This window comes from Giraffa tippelskirchi, chromosome 5 (genome assembly GCF_054371585.1).
Source record: "Giraffa tippelskirchi isolate mGirTip1 chromosome 5, T2T-mGirTip1v1.2.pri, whole genome shotgun sequence".
NCBI classification, from domain to species: Eukaryota; Metazoa; Chordata; class Mammalia; order Artiodactyla; family Giraffidae; genus Giraffa; species Giraffa tippelskirchi.
The window spans coordinates 98,663,537-98,685,583 of NC_137279.1; the positions used below are offsets into that span (position 1 = coordinate 98,663,537).

Consider the following 22,047-nt stretch of genomic DNA (forward strand, 5'->3'; position numbering starts at 1 on the left):
GACCTATAACATCAACCTTGGACTCTCCCTCTGTGTCCATTTCACTCACAACACACATTCTCATATATTCACGCATGTGAGGAAGGGATTTCCTGTTAATGCTATTCAGCCAAGACCAGAAGTAATCTGTCAACCTTGTAACTACCCATTGAAGGTTAAGAGATAGAGACATTCCCTCTCCTCTATCCACTTAACACCTCTTCTTTCTTCAGTGTTCCAGGAAAATGGTATTGATCACTCTTACTCCAAGATGAGGTCAGAAGTCTCCATTATCCAATCATCCATCCATTCATTCATTCATTTATATATACATAAATATCAATGACAAAATTCCTTTTTCCATAGCAATTACTAGAAGTCTAGAGGAAAGATCACCTGAAGACCCAAACTCTGATACCTATGAGTGTGTGAAAAATATCATACTGACTTTAAAAATAACTCTTTAATCATATTCACATAAGAGGAATAAAGGGCAGCACCAGGCTGACTGGGGAAGGGAGCAAGGAGTTCTCCCTCTGTCCAAATGTCAGTCTGGTACTATTCTGAGATCACATACACAAGTGGGGCTGGGTTTGGAAGTAGAATAAGAGAGAGGACTGAAGAGACAAACGTAAGAGGGGAGAGAAAGGGCTTGCAGTAGTCTCAGTCGGTGGACTCCAACACAGATTCACTCAGCGCAAGGTCCCAGTAGTGCTCAGCCCCATGCTTTTTGAAATGCTCCCGAGCCATGTTCTCTGTAGGGCACTGTTTGAACTTCATCTCCCCAAAGCTCCGGTCTTTGGCTGTACCCTGGGAAAAAAACAAAATGTGTAATAGAAATATTGCAATTTCTAATTTAAATCAGATATAATAGTCCTTTATAAAACCTGGTAACACTGTGTAGCAATGTGTCTAGCTGAAAGTGATTTTATGGTAAAAACAATTCTAACCTCTACCCCCCTGGGTATCTTCTGAGTTCTCATGACTTTCTATGGGTTTGTTGTTTTGATTGAATGCAGGATTTCTGTGCTCTGGTGCCTGGATGGAAGAGCACATCAGGAAGGACTATGGAAGATGAGATGGGATGAACTTGTTTCCCACCAGGCCTCTAGGACCTTTGAGGAGAAAGGAGTTAGAGGCTAAAAGGACTCTTTTCACAAGACTTAGTGAGATCTTCATACAAGCAGGCGGCTTTGGGGCCCAATGACAAAGAACAATACAGGGGTGAGGGGGAGAGAGGAATGGGCATGACGGGGGGTACTTGCAGACAACTACAACAGAAAGATACAGTACTTGGTAGAATCGTGTTCTCACTAAAGGCTGCAATGTCTGTCACAAATGTAACCTCAAGAGGCTTTTCAGGGACCAGATTCCAAAAAGGAGGCAAGAACAGAACTTGGCTTGTTTCTGAATCTGAGAGATAATTCCTGAGGACTCTCAGAGATAAATGATGAGAATTTTAAAGAGATGATGGGGCTGGAATATTAAATATGCAAGTGGGAACTTATGAGACACAGAAACAGTTATTATGGTTATTATCACCTAATTAGTATGCATAAATTGGAGGAATCTGGGATAAGACGGACACGTGTAAAACAATTAGTAGCAATTACCTACAGAGTGGTCTTAAGGAATCAGGGAACTGGAAGGGACTATTTCAGTAAGGCTCTGTGTGGTTAGAATGTATTCTAATGAGCATTCACTACTTTGGAATTAAAATACTACTTTTTTGGGCCACACTTCGGGGCATGCAGGATCTTAGTTCCCTAACCAGGGACTGAACCCATGACCCCTGCAAAAGTGTGGAGTCTTAACCACTGGACCACCAGGGAATTCCCAAAGTACTACTTTTATAATAAAGAACTGGTTTCTAAATATGAGCACATTTTACAACTAGAAGATACTCATGTATTCAACCTAAAAGAATAAAATGAAAAAGTTAAATCGACACAAAGGTAGAAAATACTTACAATGTATAAAATGTATTTTGAAGTGGTAATAAAAAGGATTACTGCAGTATATCAAGTTAAGAATACAGTTACTGAGCAAAGAAACTTTTAATGCTTCCTGGAGAAATAGGATAATATTTTACACTCCACAAAGGGTGAATGATCCCTTCCTTAGTTCACAACTTGGCCTGAACAAGCATATTCACTCATTTATTCATTCTTCAGAACTAATAGTGGTTCACTAAGAAAATTTTAGGGATAAAAGAATTGTACAACCATAAAAATATTCCATTTAAATAGTAATTTAGTCATATTTTACGAAGCATCATTACATAATAATTAGGTTTTTCACCAAAAAATAAAAAAATAAAAAATAACAACAATAGCGAGGGAAAATAAAATCCACATTTTATAGACAAGCAACAGTATTTTATATTAAGTGTTACTTAATTGCCCAGTTGCACAGCTAGTAAGTGATACTGCCAACTTAGTCAACTTTATCCTGCATTGGGAGTGTAGCATCTTAACACTGGACCACCAGGGAAGTCCGCAACTTTATACTCTTAAGTCTAGTTCTTTTCTCACTATATCCAAAGAAAAATCCTACAATTCATTTCCCTCTTTCCAAGAATCATATCCATGACTGTGAAATAAATAAACAGAGAATTTGTATTCTTGCCACCAGTTTTCCATAGTTTTCCCCAGATGGCATAAACTATACACCCATCAGTTTAACTAAAATATAACCAGGAAGGATTTGCTGTCAAATACTTAACAATGAATTCCAAAAAGAAACACAAATTACTTAAGGGATTAGTTATTATTTATAAACAGTCAGGAATTAGCTTAAGTTTTGCCTCACTGTTTAACAGAGGATCACCTACCTCCCAGACTAGTACACATTTGTTGGTTTTCTTCACAGCTTCCTCATCAGATTCCTCATCATCTGGAAAAGACAATATAGCTAAATCCTGCTCTAGACTTAGACTCAACACCAAGATTTTGGTTCCAAACAAATAGTATTCAAGCCTACCCAAATTCTTATAAATATTATCACTTTTTCTCAAGTATTGGGATCAAATATCTTCTGTTACTCTTTATTTCCCCCCAGTCAGACTGAAATCTCCTATCAGGCAGGGACATTAATTAATTCAACAAACATGGATTGAGTAACAACTCTGTGTCAAGAGCTGTGCCAGGTACTGGGAATAAGGAGATAAAAGAACAATAATAACTTGTCCTAAAAGCACTTCAGATGCCAAAACAATAGCGTCCATTCTCAAGGAGATTTTAGTCTAATGAAGAAGGGCAGATATACGGAATGAAAATATCTTAGAACATTTGCAAAACAAAATACAGGTCAATTATCATAAAAAGTGTACTTTAAGTACAAAAATACAATAAGGAAGAACAAAAAGTATAAGAAGGCCAAAGTTATGAAAAATAAGGTTCTCTGCACATGGTAAATGCTAACCCAGGTCTTCAAAGAAGAATATTGATGGAAGAATGATGGCCAGGAGGATGTCAAATAAATATATACAAGACAAACTTGGGCAAAAGAAAAGCATATTTTTCTGAAAGAAGCAGAGCTTTTTTTGGTCTAAAAAAATTTTTTTTTGCCTTCAATTCTTTAAAAAGCTTTTAATCAAAAAACTATACAATCTAGACAATGCACACATGAGCGTGCAGCTTGCTGAAAATTCACAAACTAAATATACTCATGTAGCCAGTATCCAGATTCTGGGCTAACAGGGAAACCAGCAAGTAGAAAGGCCTTAAAGGACAGGCAGAAGAATAACTAATATTCATACAGTAAATACCTTATGAATGTCTAGCATATTTAAAGTCCAAAAGGGTTTTTCTAAAATTCTTGAATGTTATCTAGTATTCGCAAGAGTGTTAGAGAGAGGGAATAGATGAATGGACCGAGTACCATCCCACCCACCTCCCACTTAATCCCTTCTAACCCCCATTCACCATCTCCCTTTGTGTTAGATGTCTGTTCATCCCACTTTATCCGATGCAGCATGAGACGCTTAAATTTCTTCTGGGCCTTGGGGCCTAGAAACAGAGAAGAATTTTGCCAGAGTTGTGGAAGACAATGGGGTAGAAGGAACCTCTGAGCTCACTCAACGCTCAGACATTAACATGGTAGTTGAAGCAATCCCAGGAACCACATCTTAGGTTCTTCTACGTCAATAAATAAAGAAACAGAGGCCCAAGATATTTAACACAGGTATGACTCTAAAATACCATCTTTTTTCTCATTTCTCCCCACCATGCTAATCACTTCAAGGCCTAGGGTTGCCTCAAGTTTTTCAGACTCACCCCCTTCCACTACTACCACGTTGACATCCTTGTGCAGTACCACCACCCCTGTCAGGTACAGCTGCCCAGCATTGGCCTCAATCTTGAACTTCTTGGCTGGGTTGCTCAAATTTCGAACTCTGGAGAAGGGAAAGTTTAGTTATGGGTTTCATTTTAGCATCAGTAGCTGACTGAATGGAATGGCAAATAAAGATGGATCCAAAATAGTTTTCTTTCTAAAAACAAAGGCATTTGGAGTAGGCAAATATACTAATGCTTAAAAGGTAGAATTGATGAATCTAGAAGTGTTTCTACTGTCTTAAACTTCTTCAAAGTCTAGCACAGTACACTTTACAACAAGTAGCAGGTAATCAAAATTTACTCTAAGAATGAAGGAGAGCTATTAACCATCATCCAAAAATATTTATATGCTTGGTTATTCTTGACAATATAAAGATCAACAAATTCTTTGCCCTCTAGATGCTTATAATGTAAAGTAGTCACAATGCTAGACATGAAAATTTCTATAAGAATACATGAAAAACTGTTAGTGACAATTACCCATAGTGAGTAGTCCTGAGGATCAGAGAATAGGAAGGGGACTTTTTCAGTAAGTGTCCTTCTGTATTGCTAGAATGTTTTTTATCTTAGTAAGCATTCATTACTTTTATAATAATGTACCATTTCTATAATAAAGAACTAGTTACTAAACATGAGCACATCTAAATAAAAGACATATATATACTTGACATAAAAGAGTAAAGTGAAAACATTAAATCTACACAAACGGTAGAAAATAATTACAACACATAAAGTCCATTTTGGAGTGGAAATAAAAGGATTACTGCAATACATTAGGATAAGGATACAGTTAACTGAGGAAAAAAACTTTAAATGTTTCCTAGAAAAACAGTATTTTATGCTTCATAAAGAATGAATGAGCCTTAGTTCACATCTTGACCTGAACAAGCATATTCACATTCATTCTTCAGAACTAATATTAGTTCACTAAGACATCAGAGATAGAAGAGTAAGTTTTTAACCCTCATCACTGTAAAAGATCTACTAGCTCTTGATGTATACCAGGATCATGAAAGAGAGTCGAGTTGATGTTAGGTATGCTTTATACCAGTGATTCTGCCTTGAGTACTTGGAAAATGTTTTGGTATTTCTAAGGGAAAGGCTGGCCCAGTCTGGACACCTACCTATATACAGATATGTGTACCCCCTGTGAAATGTCTTCTTTAAGCTTTTTAATTTTCTTGACCTTTCTCTGTTCTGCTGTAAGTTTTCGGGCAGCATTGGCCTCTTCATGCGCTCTGTCGTGACAGGAAGGACATCCACAAGTGAGAAAGGCATTGAAGATCAGAAGCAGGGCTGAGGGAAAGAGAGAGCAACGGAGAACTCTCCCCTCCCTCCAAATATGGATCCCCCAGAAGAGTTCGGGAAAGGTACTTGCCCTGGGTTTCCACCCAATCCCATGGCACTTACTTCTGTCTTTTTGCCATCTGAGCTCTGACATGGGCTTCTACCTTCGTAGGGTCTTGAACAGCTTCTGTTCCTAATACTCGCATCAAATTTGAAATTCTCACTGCAGTGAAGAGATGACAGAGATCAATCTCCTAAGTCACCACTCCAGCTAGGGTAATCTGGCAATCTCTTCCTATCAGTTCATATTGTTCACCTATTTCAAATCTGCTCAAAACTCACTTCCTCCAAATACTTCTACCTTGAAAGCCCATCCAATTAATTCAGCATTTGCGGGAGGTCAATTAATCTCAATAATTGGTATACATTTACTCACACTGGTTGAAAATTTGTGCAAGAAAATGAACTTAATTTTGTTGGCATTTTTCACTTTCAATGCAGCATTTAGTGAAAGATCCTATACATAACAGTGCTCACTCAAAACACTACTACCTGATACTGGAAACTATAGGAGTGAGGTTTTTTAAACTGCATTTTCATTTTTTAAACATTTAAGAATTACGTATACAACCACTCTGTGCAAATACTCCAACTACTATCTCCATAAACTTCAAGACTATTATTCTTCCAGGAAGATAAAAATGTTACATGGTCAATATTACTTAAGAAAAAGGCTTTAATGACCTCTACAATGACTATGTTGACTTGATTTAATAAAGAAAGACAGTAGAAAATTTGGGAAAGGACAAACCAATGAATGATTCTGAGAAAAAAAAGCATTCATATATAGAGATACTAAAGTTTCTCCAGAATGACAGGGAGAAAAACTTGCCACCCTTTCTTCCCTGCCTCTAAGACCTGTACCTTTGGGTTCTGGAGGAGGCATCAGGCCCAGCCTGACTTTCTCTTGTAGCTCCTTCTGTGCTTCCCTCCTTGTTTGCCTTCGAAGTTTCTTCTGTTCCTTCTTGGTCAGATATACTCCCAGAGTAACTGGTGTGTCATTGTCAACTGTCAGGCAGAGAAATGAATGTACCAAAGCAATAAGCATATTACAGGGATATAGGTGAGTATCAATCACATTAAAAAGAACTTTACAGCAACACAGATGGACCTAAAGATTGTCATACTGAATGAAGTAAGTAGGACAGATAAAGACAAATATATAATGCTTATATGTGGAACCTAAAAAAAGAGTACAAATGAACTTATCTTTTAATAAAACAGAAATAGTTACAGCCATTGAAAACAAACTTAAGGCTACCAGGGGCTAAGGGGGAGAGGGCTAAATTAGAGGACTGGGATTGACATATACCCATTAATATATATAAAGTAACTAATAAGGATCTACTGCATAGCACAGGGAACTCTACTCAATATTCTATAATGGCCTATACGAGAAAAGAATCTAAAAAAGAGTGGGTTTATATATAAATGATATACTGTGGTGTACACCTGAAACTAATACAACATTGTAAATCAACTATGTCCCAATGAAAATTTTTTTAAAAAAGGACCTTTAGCTTGTTTTTAGTTATTTTTAGGTCATGATAGTAGTATTACGGTTATGTTTTTATTAAGTATTCTTGGAACTTCCCTGGTAGTACAGTGGCTAGGATTTTGTGCTCTCAATTCAGGGGGCCTGGGTTCAATCCCTGGTCAGGAAACTAGATCTCACATGGTTCAACTAAGAGTTTGCATGCCGCAACTAAGATCTGGTGCAGCCAAACAAATAAATAAATACTAAAAAAAAAAAAAAAAAAAGGAGTAAGAAGTATTCTTATCTTTCATGAGTCATGTTCTAACTTGTTTTTCTTTAAGCACTGAACCCTTTAATAAACTGAAATATGGCAGATATGGAAAAAAAGATTAGAGCTGCTCTGACTGCTCTGCGTGAGGATTTGGGGTAGGCAGAGGGTATCCAGAATCCCATCTGGATCAGGCTCAGGAAAGGTACTACCCTACTAAACCTCAAGGTGTCTATGGAATCCAAATTGAAAACCACTGGCCAAGATGATGAAATTTCTAATTTAAGAGTTACGGGGATTGGGAAAAACCCTCTGGGCACCCAAGTCAGATTTACTCAATTTATTAAAACAAACAAAACCCCCTACATTCTTCTAATGATTCACACTGAAGACAACTAAATAGATTCTGATTAAGTACAATTCAGTGGTTATTACCTTTTTATTATCTCAAAGTCTCAATCTATTTTTCTGAATTTATTAGAGATCCTGGTAAGCAAATTTACTGAGTAAAAACTAACCTCTGTTCATCTCAAATCTGATGAAAGTGTTGGAATTTTCTGTGATCACTTGAAAAAGGAATGTCAGTTAGTGTTAGCTCTCTACATATGAGAAAATTCTGCATTGTTAGTGATTTATCCAGGGGTTTCAGGTACAACTAAAACCCATCTCCTTTGACTAAGCCAACAGACTTTTGCTATAAAACAGATAAACAGAAAGGCTGGAGACAAGGCAGACTGAAGATGGCAGGGGTTTAGTGGTGGTGTGCTAGACTATAGTTGGGAGTCAACACTATTGCAAAAGCTCAATTTGAAATATACATCAGTGAGGCCATCTCTAGTTTAGACCTCAATGCTCTGTAATAGCTGCACTGTCCAATACTGTAGCCACTAGCCACATGTACTATTTAAATTTAAATTGAAAAAAATTAAAAAGTCAGTCCCTCAGCTATATTAGTGCAACTCAGTTTTCAAGTTCTCAGTAGTCATGTGTGAATAGCAGCTATAGTACAGACAGCCCAGACAGAGATTATATCCATTATCACATAAATTCCTATAGGCTAATACTTCTCTAGAGCTTTGACTGAGTAATCTCTACATTACCTGGAGGGTTGAGCTGGGCTGGATGTTCAACAAGATTTGTGATTCCAAAATAATCTTCTCTCTTGGGATTTTCCTCTGTACTAAAATTGGAGGAAGAAGGGAAAACAGGATATGTGGGTAGAGACGATCCAAGAGAGAGGCAATCTCAGAAACACAATGAAAAAATCCACTCTCCATAGTGCATTCTAGTACTTTTTAAAAGTATCTGCCTATCTATATATGCAATTAGATTACATATAATTTTCAAGATGAGAAAAATGGTCCCACTAAGGTTGGATGCACTCTCTACACCAGTCATTCTCAACCTTTTTTTCCTACTCTAACATACTTAACAGATACCATACTCTGTCATTAGTAACAGTAATTCTCTGGGACAGTGGTCGACAAAGGAGGCGTAAGGAAAGGCTGAGACATGGTCTCCTTAAGTCCTGTATCAGAATAACGGGGCAGATATGATTAAAGCTCTCTGAATGTTTCCTATATGCTTTATTTATCATTCTCTCCCTCATCAACTAAGAATCCTTTCTCTATTCCAGGACTGGCTCTTTAAGAAATGTAAACATGTTATAAGTAGCAAAAGAAAACAATTAAGAAAATGAATATGCTAAAAACACTAACAATGTATAACAAAGCAAGCAGAAAATATTTGTGTCTAATCCTCCTACACTGATTGACGCAAAAAACTAAAAACAACCCATAGAACATATTCTTTATAAGTTCATGAGCTTGTATATGGTTATCTATTTGCCTTAGATTTAAAATTTTTACTTAATGCAGGAGTACCATCTTTCCCATTAAAACTCTAGCCTTATTAAAAGGTATCAACCAACAAACTCACAGGTCAAAGCCATTGGGGATGATGTACGAGTCCCACCATTCAATTTCAGGGATGTCGCCTTCCTTCAATTCCTTCTTAGGAGCAATGAGGGCCAGTCTAGTTGAAGTATGAATGCCTGTTTTTCGAGCAGCCTGTGAGATCTCTGCCTGCAGCTTCTCTAGTTGAGCCTAAAGACAAGGTAAGACAAGAAGATAAACTGGAATCAAAGAAAACAGGGAAGTAGTAGAATCCCAAATCTTGAAACACTCCCTTGTTTGACTCTTTACATCTAACACAACAAATTCAGATTTTCTGAAAGCTAAGAAAAAAGAGCTGTTCTGCTTTACTTTATTCATTACTTGGTTGATTTCCATATATTTGGCTCTCATCATCACCCCTCTATCCCAGTGTGTGCCTGCAGCAAATATGCAGAAACGGAATTTTACGGAAAACTTCTGAGAGGATGAAGACAAGAAGGTAAGTCATTGAATATATGGTCAATTAAACTATCCAGGAATGTGGATTGTCTGCAGCAAATTTTAACAGCAGGCTAGCTTTCCTCAGCTGTCCTGAGGTTTCTGAACAGTTTCCCTCCACTGATTGTTGAATGTAGAGAATTTTCAAATTCAATTTCCTTTCTACCTAAGTAGAATGTAAGTAACTGAGAAAACAAATCACTAAAAATCAAGTATTCCAGGAATAAATACAGTATTTTAAAAATTACTAATTGCTTTACTATTTATTTATCTAATTGCCAAAAACATAGAGAATTAAGTTGACAGTATTTCAGGACTATATTCAGTTTCCTTTGTCACCTTCCTAACTTCTTCAAATTTCTAGATTTTATTCTAAGCCTGATACCTTTGTCCGTAATCGTTGGGCAATCTTTTCAAATTTGCCCTTGTCATGGAATTTAAAAGTGCGTCTCTGGCGCTGAGAAGGGGCAATTGAGACTCGTGGATCAAAAAAGGTATTAGATTCCATGTCTTCTGATGGCTTTTCTTTTAGCTGTTGCTTGAATTGTTCCCTCTTCACAGCCCGAATATTGGCCTTCAGAGTAGGCATTCTGTGTGTCAGCTCAATTTCTTTGCCTGTTGCATCTACAGTTCGACCTTGTTCATCAAGAATCAGTGGTGTAGGTTTAGTTTGATCTTTTAACTCCACCTTCCTGAAAAATAGCCCAAAAGAGGAATAAATCCCATATAAAACAATAAGGCAGGTAAACAGACAAAAAATATAAACAAATCAAAACCCACCAGAGACAATTAGGTTACAAAATTCTAAGGAATATAAACCCATCAATGAATAATAACATCTTGATTGAATATATGAAGCTGGACAGTTGAGTATGGAGTAGTATCAGATGACATGAACTTTCAAATTACAACGGCAAGAAGCTGGAATCCTATCATTCTTTACTCCTAAATTCTTGAGTCAGGGAATGGCAAACCAATTGAGGTGCTAAAAATAAAGCCTATCACCTTTACCCAGTTGCAGAGAACTCTCAGATCTGGTCTCACTCAATGTGGTTTAATGGAATTAGCTCTTGAGTTAGGAACCAGGAGACCTGATCGTATTCCTAGCTCCAAAACTGGAGGAATAATCTTAATTTTAGTTCTACCAATCGTAAAAAGAAGATAATTAAACTCTGCAACAAGGAAACCAAGAGAATAAATTCAATTGGTATTTACTGAACATATGTAAGAAATATTAAACTAAGAAATGATTTAAGTTTCTTGGAAGAAGAGTTTCAGTAACACTCAAAGGTATTTATTGCTTCTCAAGCTTCAGAAAAAAAGAGTTCCATGAAATAGATACTCACGGGGGAGCAATGCCCATAGCATGGAGATTGGCCAGGCCCACCATGTTGGCATTGCCAATGAGCCCTGGCTTCAGTGCCAGCTGGGCTTGGATGCGGGCTTGTAGTTCAGCTGCTTTCCTTGCCTTCTCAATGGCATCATTCATGAAAGTGGCGGCCTGGGAGGGCTGAATAGTGTTGCCAATTGGAAGTCGCTCTGGTTGGGAGGATGAAGGAGTCTTTGGCTGTGAGATAGAGAAAAAGAAATCAGAATCAGAAAAAATTAACATAGGCAAACAGATCTCTCTCTTTTACACATACACACACACGGAGCAGTGGACTGTGGTAAATTGAGGGTGGAACATGCAGTCATCTTCTGGACTCTCATTTGAGTGGGTGGCAAGAAATTCTGTGTTTAACAGTCTTCTTTTCAGAGAAACCTTGTTACAATACCTGAGGTGTAGGGGGGCTAATGAAGCTCAGTTGCTTTTTCCTTTCCTCAATTTGCCGTGTTGCTGCCTCCATCATCTGCTTGATCTGCTCTCAGTGGGGTAAAAAGTTGAAAAACAGTTAACACCTCTTTTTTATTTCTCCCATACAGGTTCCTAAACTCAAAGGGCTTTCACGTCTAGAGAAACTAGTATTTTTTGAATGACCCCATCATATTCTGCCTGTACCATAGGCTAGCAAATTTAGTAAAGATAAGCTTACACAGTTGATCACTAGAATTTTTCAACCTATCTTCCCAAGGCAGGACTGGCATGTTAAGTAGTAACACAGCTTGATAAGTAAGACTCTGGAGTCAGAAAAACCTGAGTTTGAATTTTAACTCTGCCATAATGCCTGTGTGACCTTGAACATGGTATTTAATTCTTAAATCTCCAAGTGTCTAAAAGGGGTAAAAACAGTACCTACCTTACAGGGCAACTGTGAACATTTAAATAATGCATGCAAAACTAAGGGAATCCATAAATATTATTATACTTAAAAACAAAACCAAAACACTATTGGTCCCTGACTTCCTAGTTTGGGTAACCAGAGTCCACAATGTAGACTTGCTTCCTAGTCTCCATAAATCCCTTCCTCTGTCCTAAAGAAATTCAGAAAAATAAGCTTTGAGAACATGATCAAATAACTCTTCTTGTATTTTCCAAAGGACTCCTGGTGTCAAGGTGCTTCAAGGTTATTTTTTAAAACTCATTTTTAACAATTTCTTAAACAGTGACATATCAACATAGTTTAAAATGCAAAAAGTATACTCTGAAAATATTTACTATTTATATGATATCAGAATTTTTTAACAATGTCCATTTTAAATACACAGATAATTTCTATTTTTTTAATATACCAAATCAATCCGAAATTATTTAAGTGGATTAAGCTTTCTGCATTATATTATTTGGAAATTCTTCTCTGCCATCATGCTGAGTTCTAATTATTTCAATAATTTTCTTAATGACACAGTAAGGTAGATATCTGGGCAAATGATGTATGTAACACACCTTCCTTGCCACATAATAGGTGCTCAAAATGCTATTTCAATAGCCTTCAACTGGGCTGTTGTTGTTCAGTCACTAAGTCATGTCCAACTCTGCAACCCCATGGACTGTAGCCCGCCAGGCTCCTCTGTCCATGAGATTATTCTGGCACGAATACTGGAGAGGGTTGCCATTTCCTTCTCCATACAACTGGAATCTCCTGGTTAAACCAAGAAATGATGAAACATAAAGCAGAAAAGAAAATTTCCCCAATGCTAACATTTTAGTTTAAATTAAGGACACAGTAAATCCATCTCTTTCTTCTTCAACTCTCAAAAGCACTGCTTCCAGTTCTTAACTACTAACCTGGAGCTTAGTCAGCATGCCAGGACTCTCTGAGGGAGGCCCAGGGATCACTTCTGGCTCCTCTTCTACCTCCTCAAAACGGGGTATCCGTCGCTTCTTTACTCCTGATGATTCCTTGGAGATCTCAGAGTCATCACCAAACACTTCCTAAGGGAACCCAAGGTGAAAGAAGAGTTGTATCCCTGCCCATGGGAGAAGGGAAGAACAATCCTAGTCCTTATCAGTATTCTGTGCCTTTTCCCAGAGTCTTCTATACCCTCCACCAACTGGACCATCTCACCCATCTCAACTTCATTATTTTCCTATTCCAGCCAAACAAATTTCATCCCTATATTCTTATAAACGCTTCCATCCCAAGGTCTTTGCAAATCTTACTGCCCACATTTGTAATTATCTCCCTCAACTTTTCCCCCAATCCAAACCCTACCTAAAACTCACCTCCTCCAGGAAGTTTTCCTCATTAATAATCTCATCCCACTCTGATCAAACTGTTGTTTCACATCCTTTTAGCACTTAAGAACTTGGTTCATACTAGGTAAAATTACATTGTTGATATTTGCTTGCCAAGTGTTAAGTCTTTCAATGTCACTACGCACTTTCTCCCAACTAGCGTCTAAGCTCTTCCAGGATAGGGGTTTTCTCTCTTCTTCAATATTCCCCAATAACACTTTGTTCTCATCTAACAATGGGAACTCAAATATGTTGACTAATTTGCAGGATGAACTTAACAGGACCAAGAGTGGCCAACTGGAAGGGACAATGGGAAAAAGCAAATGTACACACCGGTGGTAGGCTTTGGGTGACATCCCCTCTTCACTAGGAGGGCTCGTGTTTTGCAAGGACATATCCTCGGCCAGGGGCGAGCGCTTCCTGGAACTCCTACAGTTCAAGAAAAAGGACTCTCCCATAATATATTGTGTGGGATGGGGACTGAATGGACCAAAATGGGACCCAACTCCCAAGGCTCTCTAGATTTCCTTCCAGAAACCATTTTTATTAATCCCACCCAATGTAGTCACTTTATTTGTAGCAGGCCCTCAGCACTTAAACAGTAGCATGTCCTACCAAAACATAATCTTCACTCTACAGATCTGTGAATTTCTCCTTAAGTGTAACAAAATTCAACTAAGTCTGAAACTATAGTTAACCCTAAAATTTCCATGAAAACTGCTACTTGGATTTTATAATTTTTGTGACTATATTTTGTTCTGCCCTCCCATCCCCAAACCCTTGAACTGCAAATTCCTTTATGGCAAGGACTATCTTTCATTCCTCTGATCACCCTGTAAAACCCTAAACACAAACAGCACACAAATCTCTATTTCTCTTGGTTCCACAGCCTGGTCAGGGACCAAACAGACACTGCTTATTCACTCTTGTGCCTCAGGAAGAGCAAAAGGATAGCCAAGGAATCAAAAGCACTTTGGAAGGTTTGATCGAAGTCACAGAAAAGATTTTAAGAGACAGACAGAGAAAAGAGATAGATCAGCTATTTGACACTGTTACTACTGAAAGAGAGCATGACCAATCAGCAGCTACAGGATAAAAAGTGAAGAAAGCAAGGGAGTAATGGTGGTCCCTTTAAGTATTTCACTCATGGGGCCAGGTGACCGGCAATATGCTATAAAGCAAAGAGTAGGCTCTCAAGACATATGGTAAAAAGTGAGTTCTTAGGTATCCCACCTACAACTCATTGCAGAGAAATATCTGAAAAGCAGAAACAATGAGGTCTATAGTTCAGGGAGCAGTGAAGTCACATTCTGAAGCAATCTATTAGGCCTCAAGTAAATCAAAGCATAAAATCTTAAAGTAACCAATTTACTTATTTTTTAAAAAGGAGATTTAGGGAAACATAAGAACCAAAACTCCTAACTGTATATGAAAAAGGACAAAGCAACCAACTGTTTTCTTGGAACATTTTAACCCATGAACTTAGGCAATTCATCACCACAAGATGGTGATAATACAAGTTCACCCCCTCTACTTCTATGTCTAAGTAACTCTCTCAAATATCAGGTATTCTAAAAATGGATATTAAAGTGTGAGCCAGGTAAGCTCAGCAACTTTGTTACCATTCAAAACACTCATCAGATAGTTAACTGTAACCTACCTTTAGCTCTCGTTTCCTGCTCCGGTCACTGCTGGACTTGGAATGCCTAGAGCTTCGGCCTTCCTCCACAGCTTCAAACAGTTTGTCCACAAATCGGAGAGTAGAATCATCAAGAAAAGGTTTCAGATGGTCTGACAGGAAAAACAGAGGTGGAAAGGTTGAAAAGGTAAGAGTATTTTGTCCAGATACCAACACTGGAATTTTATGCCTAGGAGGGAAGGAAATGCTTTCTTAAGTTTTTTGTAGGATTCTCATAAATTCTCTTACACTGAATGATCTTGCCCCCTTAGATAAAAATACAGTTTTAATTTTTTGGAGTAGGAAGTAGCAGAGCCAGAGCAACCTGTTTAGGTTGAGCATCAAAGTTTAGGATGAATAACCACTCTAACTTTTCCATTAACAAAATCTACCTCCTTCAACTTTTTAAATGTATTTTACAGAGACTTCTATATGTTTAGATGTTGACCTGAATATACCCATCTGACTTTAGCATATTTCCTAAGTAAATATAATCTAGGTAACTCAGTGCAGCGGTCAAAGGAAATCAGTCTGAGATTCAAAATATGTCACAAATAGTATAAAAACAAAGAAAAAGCAAAATTAATTATTTAGGCTATTTCCATCATAATGGAGAGTGAAAAAGCCACCTTAAAACTAAATATTAAAAAAAACCTAAGAGAATGGCACCCGGCTGCATCATTTCACAGCAAACAGAAGGGGAAAAGGTGGAAGCAGTGACAGATTTCTTCTTCCTGGGCTCTAAAGTCACTGCAGATGGTGACTGCAGCCATGAAATTAAAAGAGTTGCTTCTTGGCAGGAAAGCTATGGCAAATCTAGACAGTGTGTTAAAAAGCAAAGACATCACTTTGCTGACAAAGGTCCATATAGTCAAGGCTATGGTCTTTTCAGTAGTCATGTACAGTTGTTGAGAGCTGGACCAGAAAGAAGGCAGAGAGCTGAAGAACTGATGCTTTCGAACCGTGGTGCTGGAGAAGATTCTTGAGAGTCCCTTGGCCAGCAAGGAGATCAAACTAGTCAATCTTAAAGGAAATCAATCCTGAGCATTTTATTTAGGACTCATGCTAAAGCTAAAGCTCCAATACCCTGGCCACCTGATGCGAACACCCGACTCACTGGAAAAGACCCTGATGCTGGGAAAGATTGAAGGCAGAAGGAGAAGATGCCAACAGAGGATGAGATGGTTGGATGGCATCACCAATGCAATGGACATGAACTTGGGTAAACTCCAGGAGATGGTGAGGGACAGGGAAGCCTGGTGTGCTGTAGTCCATAGGGTTACGAAGAGTCAGATACAACTTGGCAACTGAACAACAACAATTACACTGCAAGAGAAAATAAAATGTGGCCTGACCTTTTTTCAGATGCTCCTAACACAGGGAATTTTGGGGAAGTTCAAAGTAGCATTTGCAGTCATCCTACATGTTAAGCCAAAAGATTCAGAAAGATTCATACATACCAGCTGCTTTCTTCTTGTCCATGCCCTTCCCCACACAGTTCAGTGCTGCTGTGACCACGGTGGGCTCTGAGAAACCCAGCACCCTCTTCACTGTCTTCTCTATCCATGGTTTCAGTTCATCCAGCTCCCTCTTAGATAGCGCCATTCTTTGGGAAAAGGAGGATAGCTCAAAACAGGATTCAATACTGCACCTAAAAAGAAACCAGTAAAGTTAGAGGACAGGAAAAGATTAAAATGATCCCAGGCAATGATTAGTATATCAGGAATGCTTTCCCCACTGCTATTCTCAATCCTGGGCAAGTTCCTCTAACTTCATTTCAAGCTAAATACTTTCAACTTATATTTCAAAACAGAAAGAACTACATTCTGTTTGATTTTTAACCCTAACTCCGTAATATTATCAGCTAATCAATGAAATCTGTGACATAAAAAAACAACTCTTGGGAAGAACCTAGTCTGAGAAATGAGTTCTAGCTTCTTTTCTGATTATGATATTCAACAAGGACTGGCAAACATATAACATGAAAACAAGACTGAAAAAGCCCACTCACAGGCCAACTTTTCTCTTCTTCCTACTTTCAGGCAGGCATTCCTTAACCCAGGGCTTCTTTTAAGGGACACAAATAAGAGATGGCTTATCTGGGGTCTTACATTAAAGCTCCTAATCCTCAAGACTGTTCTGACAAATTTCTCTGTATTCATTGTTATCCCAGTGGGAATTCTGTACCCAGATCCTTTTCTCTTTAGTTCTACAGGGTCTCTGTCATAAGTAATCCCTCAGTTCAGAAAAGGTTACCCTCATGCACTGTGGTGACCTGAATGGGAAGGAAGTCCAAAAGGGAGGGGATATATGTATATGTATGGCTGATTCATTCTGCTATACAGTAGAAACACAACATTGTAAAGCAACTATACTCCAACAAAAATTAATTAAAAAAAAGATTACCCTCATTTTGGATGTACTCTTTTCACCTTTATTCTTCTACTTTTTAGCTTAATAGAGAAACCATCGTACAAGACTCTACAACAATCTGTTATTTAATGCAATTAGTACAATTCTTAAACTTTACTCATGTTTACAGTCCTATCTCCTACTGAAATCTCAAAACTCTACATGAGCAGGAAGAAAATTTTATTTCCATGATTTTCTCCATATTGTCTAAAAGACAATAAATTAGACTGACCTCAATTCCAAGTTAACCTCCTCCCAGAAGTGCCACACATCAGGGTTCGATCTGGGTGTCAATTTTTCAAGATGTTTTAAGACATCTTTTCCCTAAAAGGTACAGCTTGATTAACTTCTACATTGTGGGCAGGTTTATCCTCTAGAAGACCTATTGCTAAATAGTGTATGTAATTTGGGTATAACCATATGAAACTAGTAGATTAAAGTCATGAAACTAGGGGTGAAGTATTTTGTGCCTCAGTGACATGTAATATGAATAAATCTGCAGTGGCTTTATTTGCCCGTCATGAGATAGCAGTATAGCCTATCAATCTCAACATGTTAACTGTGCATTGCTCAAAAGAAGCATATTCAGACACCACAGAGTGAAGAGCTCACACGCACCTCTACCATTTACCAGCCTTCTGACAAGTAATTCCTCTGAGCCTCAGTTCACTCATCCTACAAAATGAGGACAACTGTCATTCTTATAAAGCACTTAATTAATTCGATAAATATTTACTGCATACCTATTAAGTTTCAGGCAGCCTAATGAGTGCTGAGGATACACACAACGGTGAACAAGACAGACAAGAATTCTTGCCTTAACAGAACTTATATTCCACCGGAACTGAATCATAGGCTAGAAAGGGTAAAAAATTTGAAAATCCAGAGCTATAAATGGGGCATCACTCTATCAGATGAAATGTGTGCCCAAGCACTATACTAACAAATGTACTCAACTTCAACCCATTCCTCCATAAGAATGGGGCAAACTAAACAGCCAGTGGGGAAAATAAAAGTTCCAAACAGTAACGAGCTTTGTCACTAATCAATTGTTCAACAGTAATTGCGTGGGGTAGGGGTGGGGTGTGGTTCTGGTGTAGAAGGAGAGGAAGGCAGAATGATCTCTGAATGAGCAAGGAACAGAATTTAATCTTCTGAAGGATTTCCTTTTTCTGTGCTCTTCTTTGCTACAAGTCGAATTTCATCCCTGAAACTACCATTCGTTTCTTTTTTGCTCTTTCCGTCTCTGACCAGACCCCTACTCACCTCTTCTACCCCAACTCCTCATCTAAGAGCTAGTCCCCTCAGCTCGTCCCTTTCCCGCCCCCGCCCTTTCCCTCTCAACCTCATTCCAACCCGTTCTCCCACAGAACCTTGTTCTTTTCTCAGCTTCCTTTCCACTGAACGTTCCCGGCTCTGTCCTTCTCTCGAACTGAACCTTACCCCAATCACTAGGACAAGAGGATACCCTCTCCGGGCCCCGGGCCACTACTCACCTCACAAACTTCAGCCCCTGAGACGGAGCCCGAACGTTACACCGGAACCGGAAACCCTCTGGCCGCCCTATGGCCTGCCGTCGCTACCGCCGCGGCCGCCGCCACGCCGCGGTCCCACAACGCGTGACGAGGAGGGTGGGGCCGCCGGTTCGCGCAGCCGTAGTGGCCACTTTCCTCCAGAGACGGAGCGCATGCGTAGGGGAGCCCTAAAGTTTTACGTTTGCTCGTTTCTCGCGTCATCGGTTTCCCCAGGTAAAGGTGTGCAACGTTAGTGTTACCTGAAGCATAAATTGGGCTGCCTGTAGTATGCCTAGTGTGGGGAATAAGTGCACTACGGTTATGCTAGAACTAAAAGCAGGGCTTCTGCGTTTGGGCTAAACCTGGACTTTTCTAGGACAAAGTAAACCCGCCAAGAGTCGTGATCCCTAGCATTAGGGATCCCTAGCATCCCGTCCTTAGCTTTTGTCCCTAACTTAACAGTGGTGCCAGAGATCACTCAGAAAAAGCGAGTATAGAATTCTGAAGATGGTAGCCCCTCCCCCCTTTTAGTGTTGTTTTTTTTTCTTCCATTCTTTCACGAAACAAATAATTAATGACTGTTACTATATGTCACGTATCCACTGAGATTCAGTATTACTTAATGATTTAAGCAAGAGCACGAGTTTTAAAGCCGTCTGTATTTATATTCCAGCTCTCCCACTCATTAGCTGTGACATTAGGCAAGTTCCTTAAGCTCTGTTTCCTCACCTGTAAAAAAAAAAAAAATCCACCTTACAGTGTTGCTGTGAAGACCACAAGAGTGACAGTGCTTCTCAGAGAGTTCAGTAAAGGTGCTTGGTATATAACAATATATGTAGTTGGTTACATAAATGTAGAGGTCCTAAACTTACATGACAAGTCTAAACTCCTGGTTCTAACCACTACCCTCCTCCCCAGACCAGTTCCCAATACAGTCTCCCTCATCTCAGTTAATGGCCACCATATTTTACAGTTGATGAAAAATTGAAATTATAATGGAGTAATCATAGTTCAAAAAAGATCTTCATGACCCAGATAATCACGATGGTGTGATCACTCACCTAGAGCCAGACATCCTGGAATGTGAAGTCAAGTGGGCCCTAGGAAGCATCACTACAAACAAAGCTAGTGGAGTTGATGGAATTCCAGTTAAGCCATTTCAAATCCTAAAAGATGACGCTGTGAAAATGCTGCACTCAATATGCCAGCAAATTTGGAAAACTCAGCAGTGGCCACAGGACTGGAAAAGGTCAGTTTTCACTCCAATCCCAAAGAAAGGCAATGCCAAAGAATGCTCAAACTACCGCACAATTGCACTCATCTCAGAAGCTAGCAAAGTAATGCTTAAAATTCTCCAAGCCAGGCTTCAACAGTACGTGAACTGTGAGCTTCCAGATGTTCAAGCTGGTTTTAGAAAAGGCAGAGGAACCAGAGATCAGATTGCCAACAACCACTGGATCATCGAAAAAGCAAGAGAGTTCCAGAAAAACATCTATTTCTGCTTTATTGACTATGCCAAAGCCTTTGACTGTGTGGATCACAATAAACTGTGGAAAATTCTGATAGATGGGAATGCCAGACCACCTGACTTGCCTCTTGAGAAATCTGTATGCATGTCAGGAAGCAACAGTTAGAACTGGACATGGAACAACAGACTGGTTCCAAATAGGAAAAGGAGTACATCAAGGCTGTATATTGTCACCCTGCTTATTTAACTTATATGCAGAGTACATCATGAGAAATGCTGGGCTGGAGGAAGCACAAGCTGGAATCAAGATTGCCGGGAGAAATATCAATAACTTCATATATGCAGATGACACCACCCTTATGGCAGGAAGTGAAGAAGAACTAAAGAGCCTCTTGATGAAAGTGAAAGAGGAGAGTGAAAAAATTGGCTTAAAGCTCAACATGCAGAAAACTAAGATCATGGCATACGGTCCCATCACTTCATGGCAAATAGATGGGGAAACAGTGGAAACAGTGGCTGACTTTATATTTCTGGGCTCCAAAATCACTGCAGATGGTGGCTGCAGCCATGAAATTAAAAGACGCTTACTCCTTGGAAGGAAAGCTATAACCAACCTAGACAGCATGTTAAAAAGCAGAGACATTACTTTGTCAACAAAGGTCCCTCTAGTCAAGGCTATGGTTTTTCCAGTAGTCATGTATGGATGTGAGAGTTGGAGTATAAAGAAAACTGAGCACAGAAGAATTGATGCTTTTGAACTGTGGAGTTGCAGAAGACTCTTGAGAGTCCCTTGGACTGTAAGGAGTTCCAACCAGTCCATCCTAAAGGAGATCAGTCCTGGGTGTTCATTGGAAGGACTGATGTTGAAGCTGAAACTCCAATACTTTGGCCACCTGATGCGAAGAGCTGACTCATTTGAAAAGACCCTGATGCTGGGAAAGATTGAGGCAGGAGGAGAAGGGGACAACAGAGGATGAGATGGTTGGATGGCATCACCGACTCAATGGACATGAGTTTGGGTAAATTCCAGGAATTGGTGATGGACAGGGAGGCCTGACGTGCTGTGGTTCATGGGGTCGTGAAGAGTCGAACACAACTGAGTGACTGAACTGAACTGAATCATAGTTCAGATGTACAAAAATGCAGCTGGGAGGCCATTAAGGATCTGGTTTCAGACACATCTCTGCCTCACTGAGAACTTGAACTTTCTTTGAACTATACCAGACTCAAGAACACCACTAGTCATATTCAGAACAACACACGCGAGCTGCAGCTTATGGTCTCAGGGTCTTCCCTTGTAACCATGCAACAAATTTGACTGGGAATTTCCTGGTGGTCCAGTGGTCAGGACTTGGTGCTTTCACTGCTGAAGTCCAGGATCAGAACTAAGATCCAACAAGTTGACTGGTGCAGCCAAAAAACACACAAAAAACAAAGAACCTTACTTCTTGACAGCTCCAATTATAATTTTTGATAAATAACTCATGTACCTATAATATTGTGGATTTTACCTTCATAAGCCTTCCACATTTTGTAGTACAGTTCAGTTCAGTCATTC

The 22,047-nt window shown here is 39.1% G+C and overlaps 1 protein-coding gene across 13 annotated transcripts; it reads right to left on the bottom strand.

Moving 5' to 3' along the window:
• Window positions 1-427: 427 nt before the first annotated feature.
• PRPF3 (pre-mRNA processing factor 3) lies at window positions 428-19,046 on the bottom strand. Of its 13 annotated transcripts, XM_081487825.1 has the most exons (19): window positions 19,004-19,046; window positions 18,126-18,182; window positions 17,740-17,831; window positions 16,556-16,746; window positions 15,078-15,208; window positions 13,751-13,846; window positions 12,968-13,114; window positions 11,577-11,660; window positions 11,148-11,368; window positions 10,187-10,493; window positions 9,347-9,513; window positions 8,509-8,588; window positions 6,528-6,671; window positions 5,727-5,826; window positions 5,441-5,554; window positions 4,257-4,375; window positions 3,906-3,989; window positions 2,813-2,874; window positions 428-789 (listed from the first exon to the last, which is right to left on the bottom strand). In XM_081487825.1, the coding sequence occupies exons 7-19, from the start codon at window positions 12,983-12,985 to the stop codon at window positions 643-645; spliced, it is 1,647 nt and encodes a 548-aa protein (XP_081343951.1). In that variant the 5' UTR covers window positions 12,986-13,114; window positions 13,751-13,846; window positions 15,078-15,208; window positions 16,556-16,746; window positions 17,740-17,831; window positions 18,126-18,182; window positions 19,004-19,046; the 3' UTR covers window positions 428-642. The 13 variants fall into 13 exon arrangements, with proteins under 13 accessions (XP_081343951.1, XP_081343950.1, XP_081343952.1 ...); XM_081487824.1 differs by lacking the exon at window positions 18,126-18,182; XM_081487826.1 differs by lacking the exon at window positions 17,740-17,831.
• Window positions 19,047-22,047: the final 3,001 nt, after the last annotated feature.

Coding starts and splice junctions, on each gene's coding strand:
- PRPF3 (XM_081487813.1), bottom strand. Junction 16,747..17,739: donor GAGGTTAACTTGGAATTGAG/GTCAGTCTAATT, acceptor GTTTCTTTTTAG/GTGCAGTATTGAATCCTGTT. Junction 8,589..9,346: donor ATCCCCAATGGCTTTGACCT/GTGAGTTTGTTG, acceptor CTCCAATTTTAG/TACAGAGGAAAATCCCAAGA.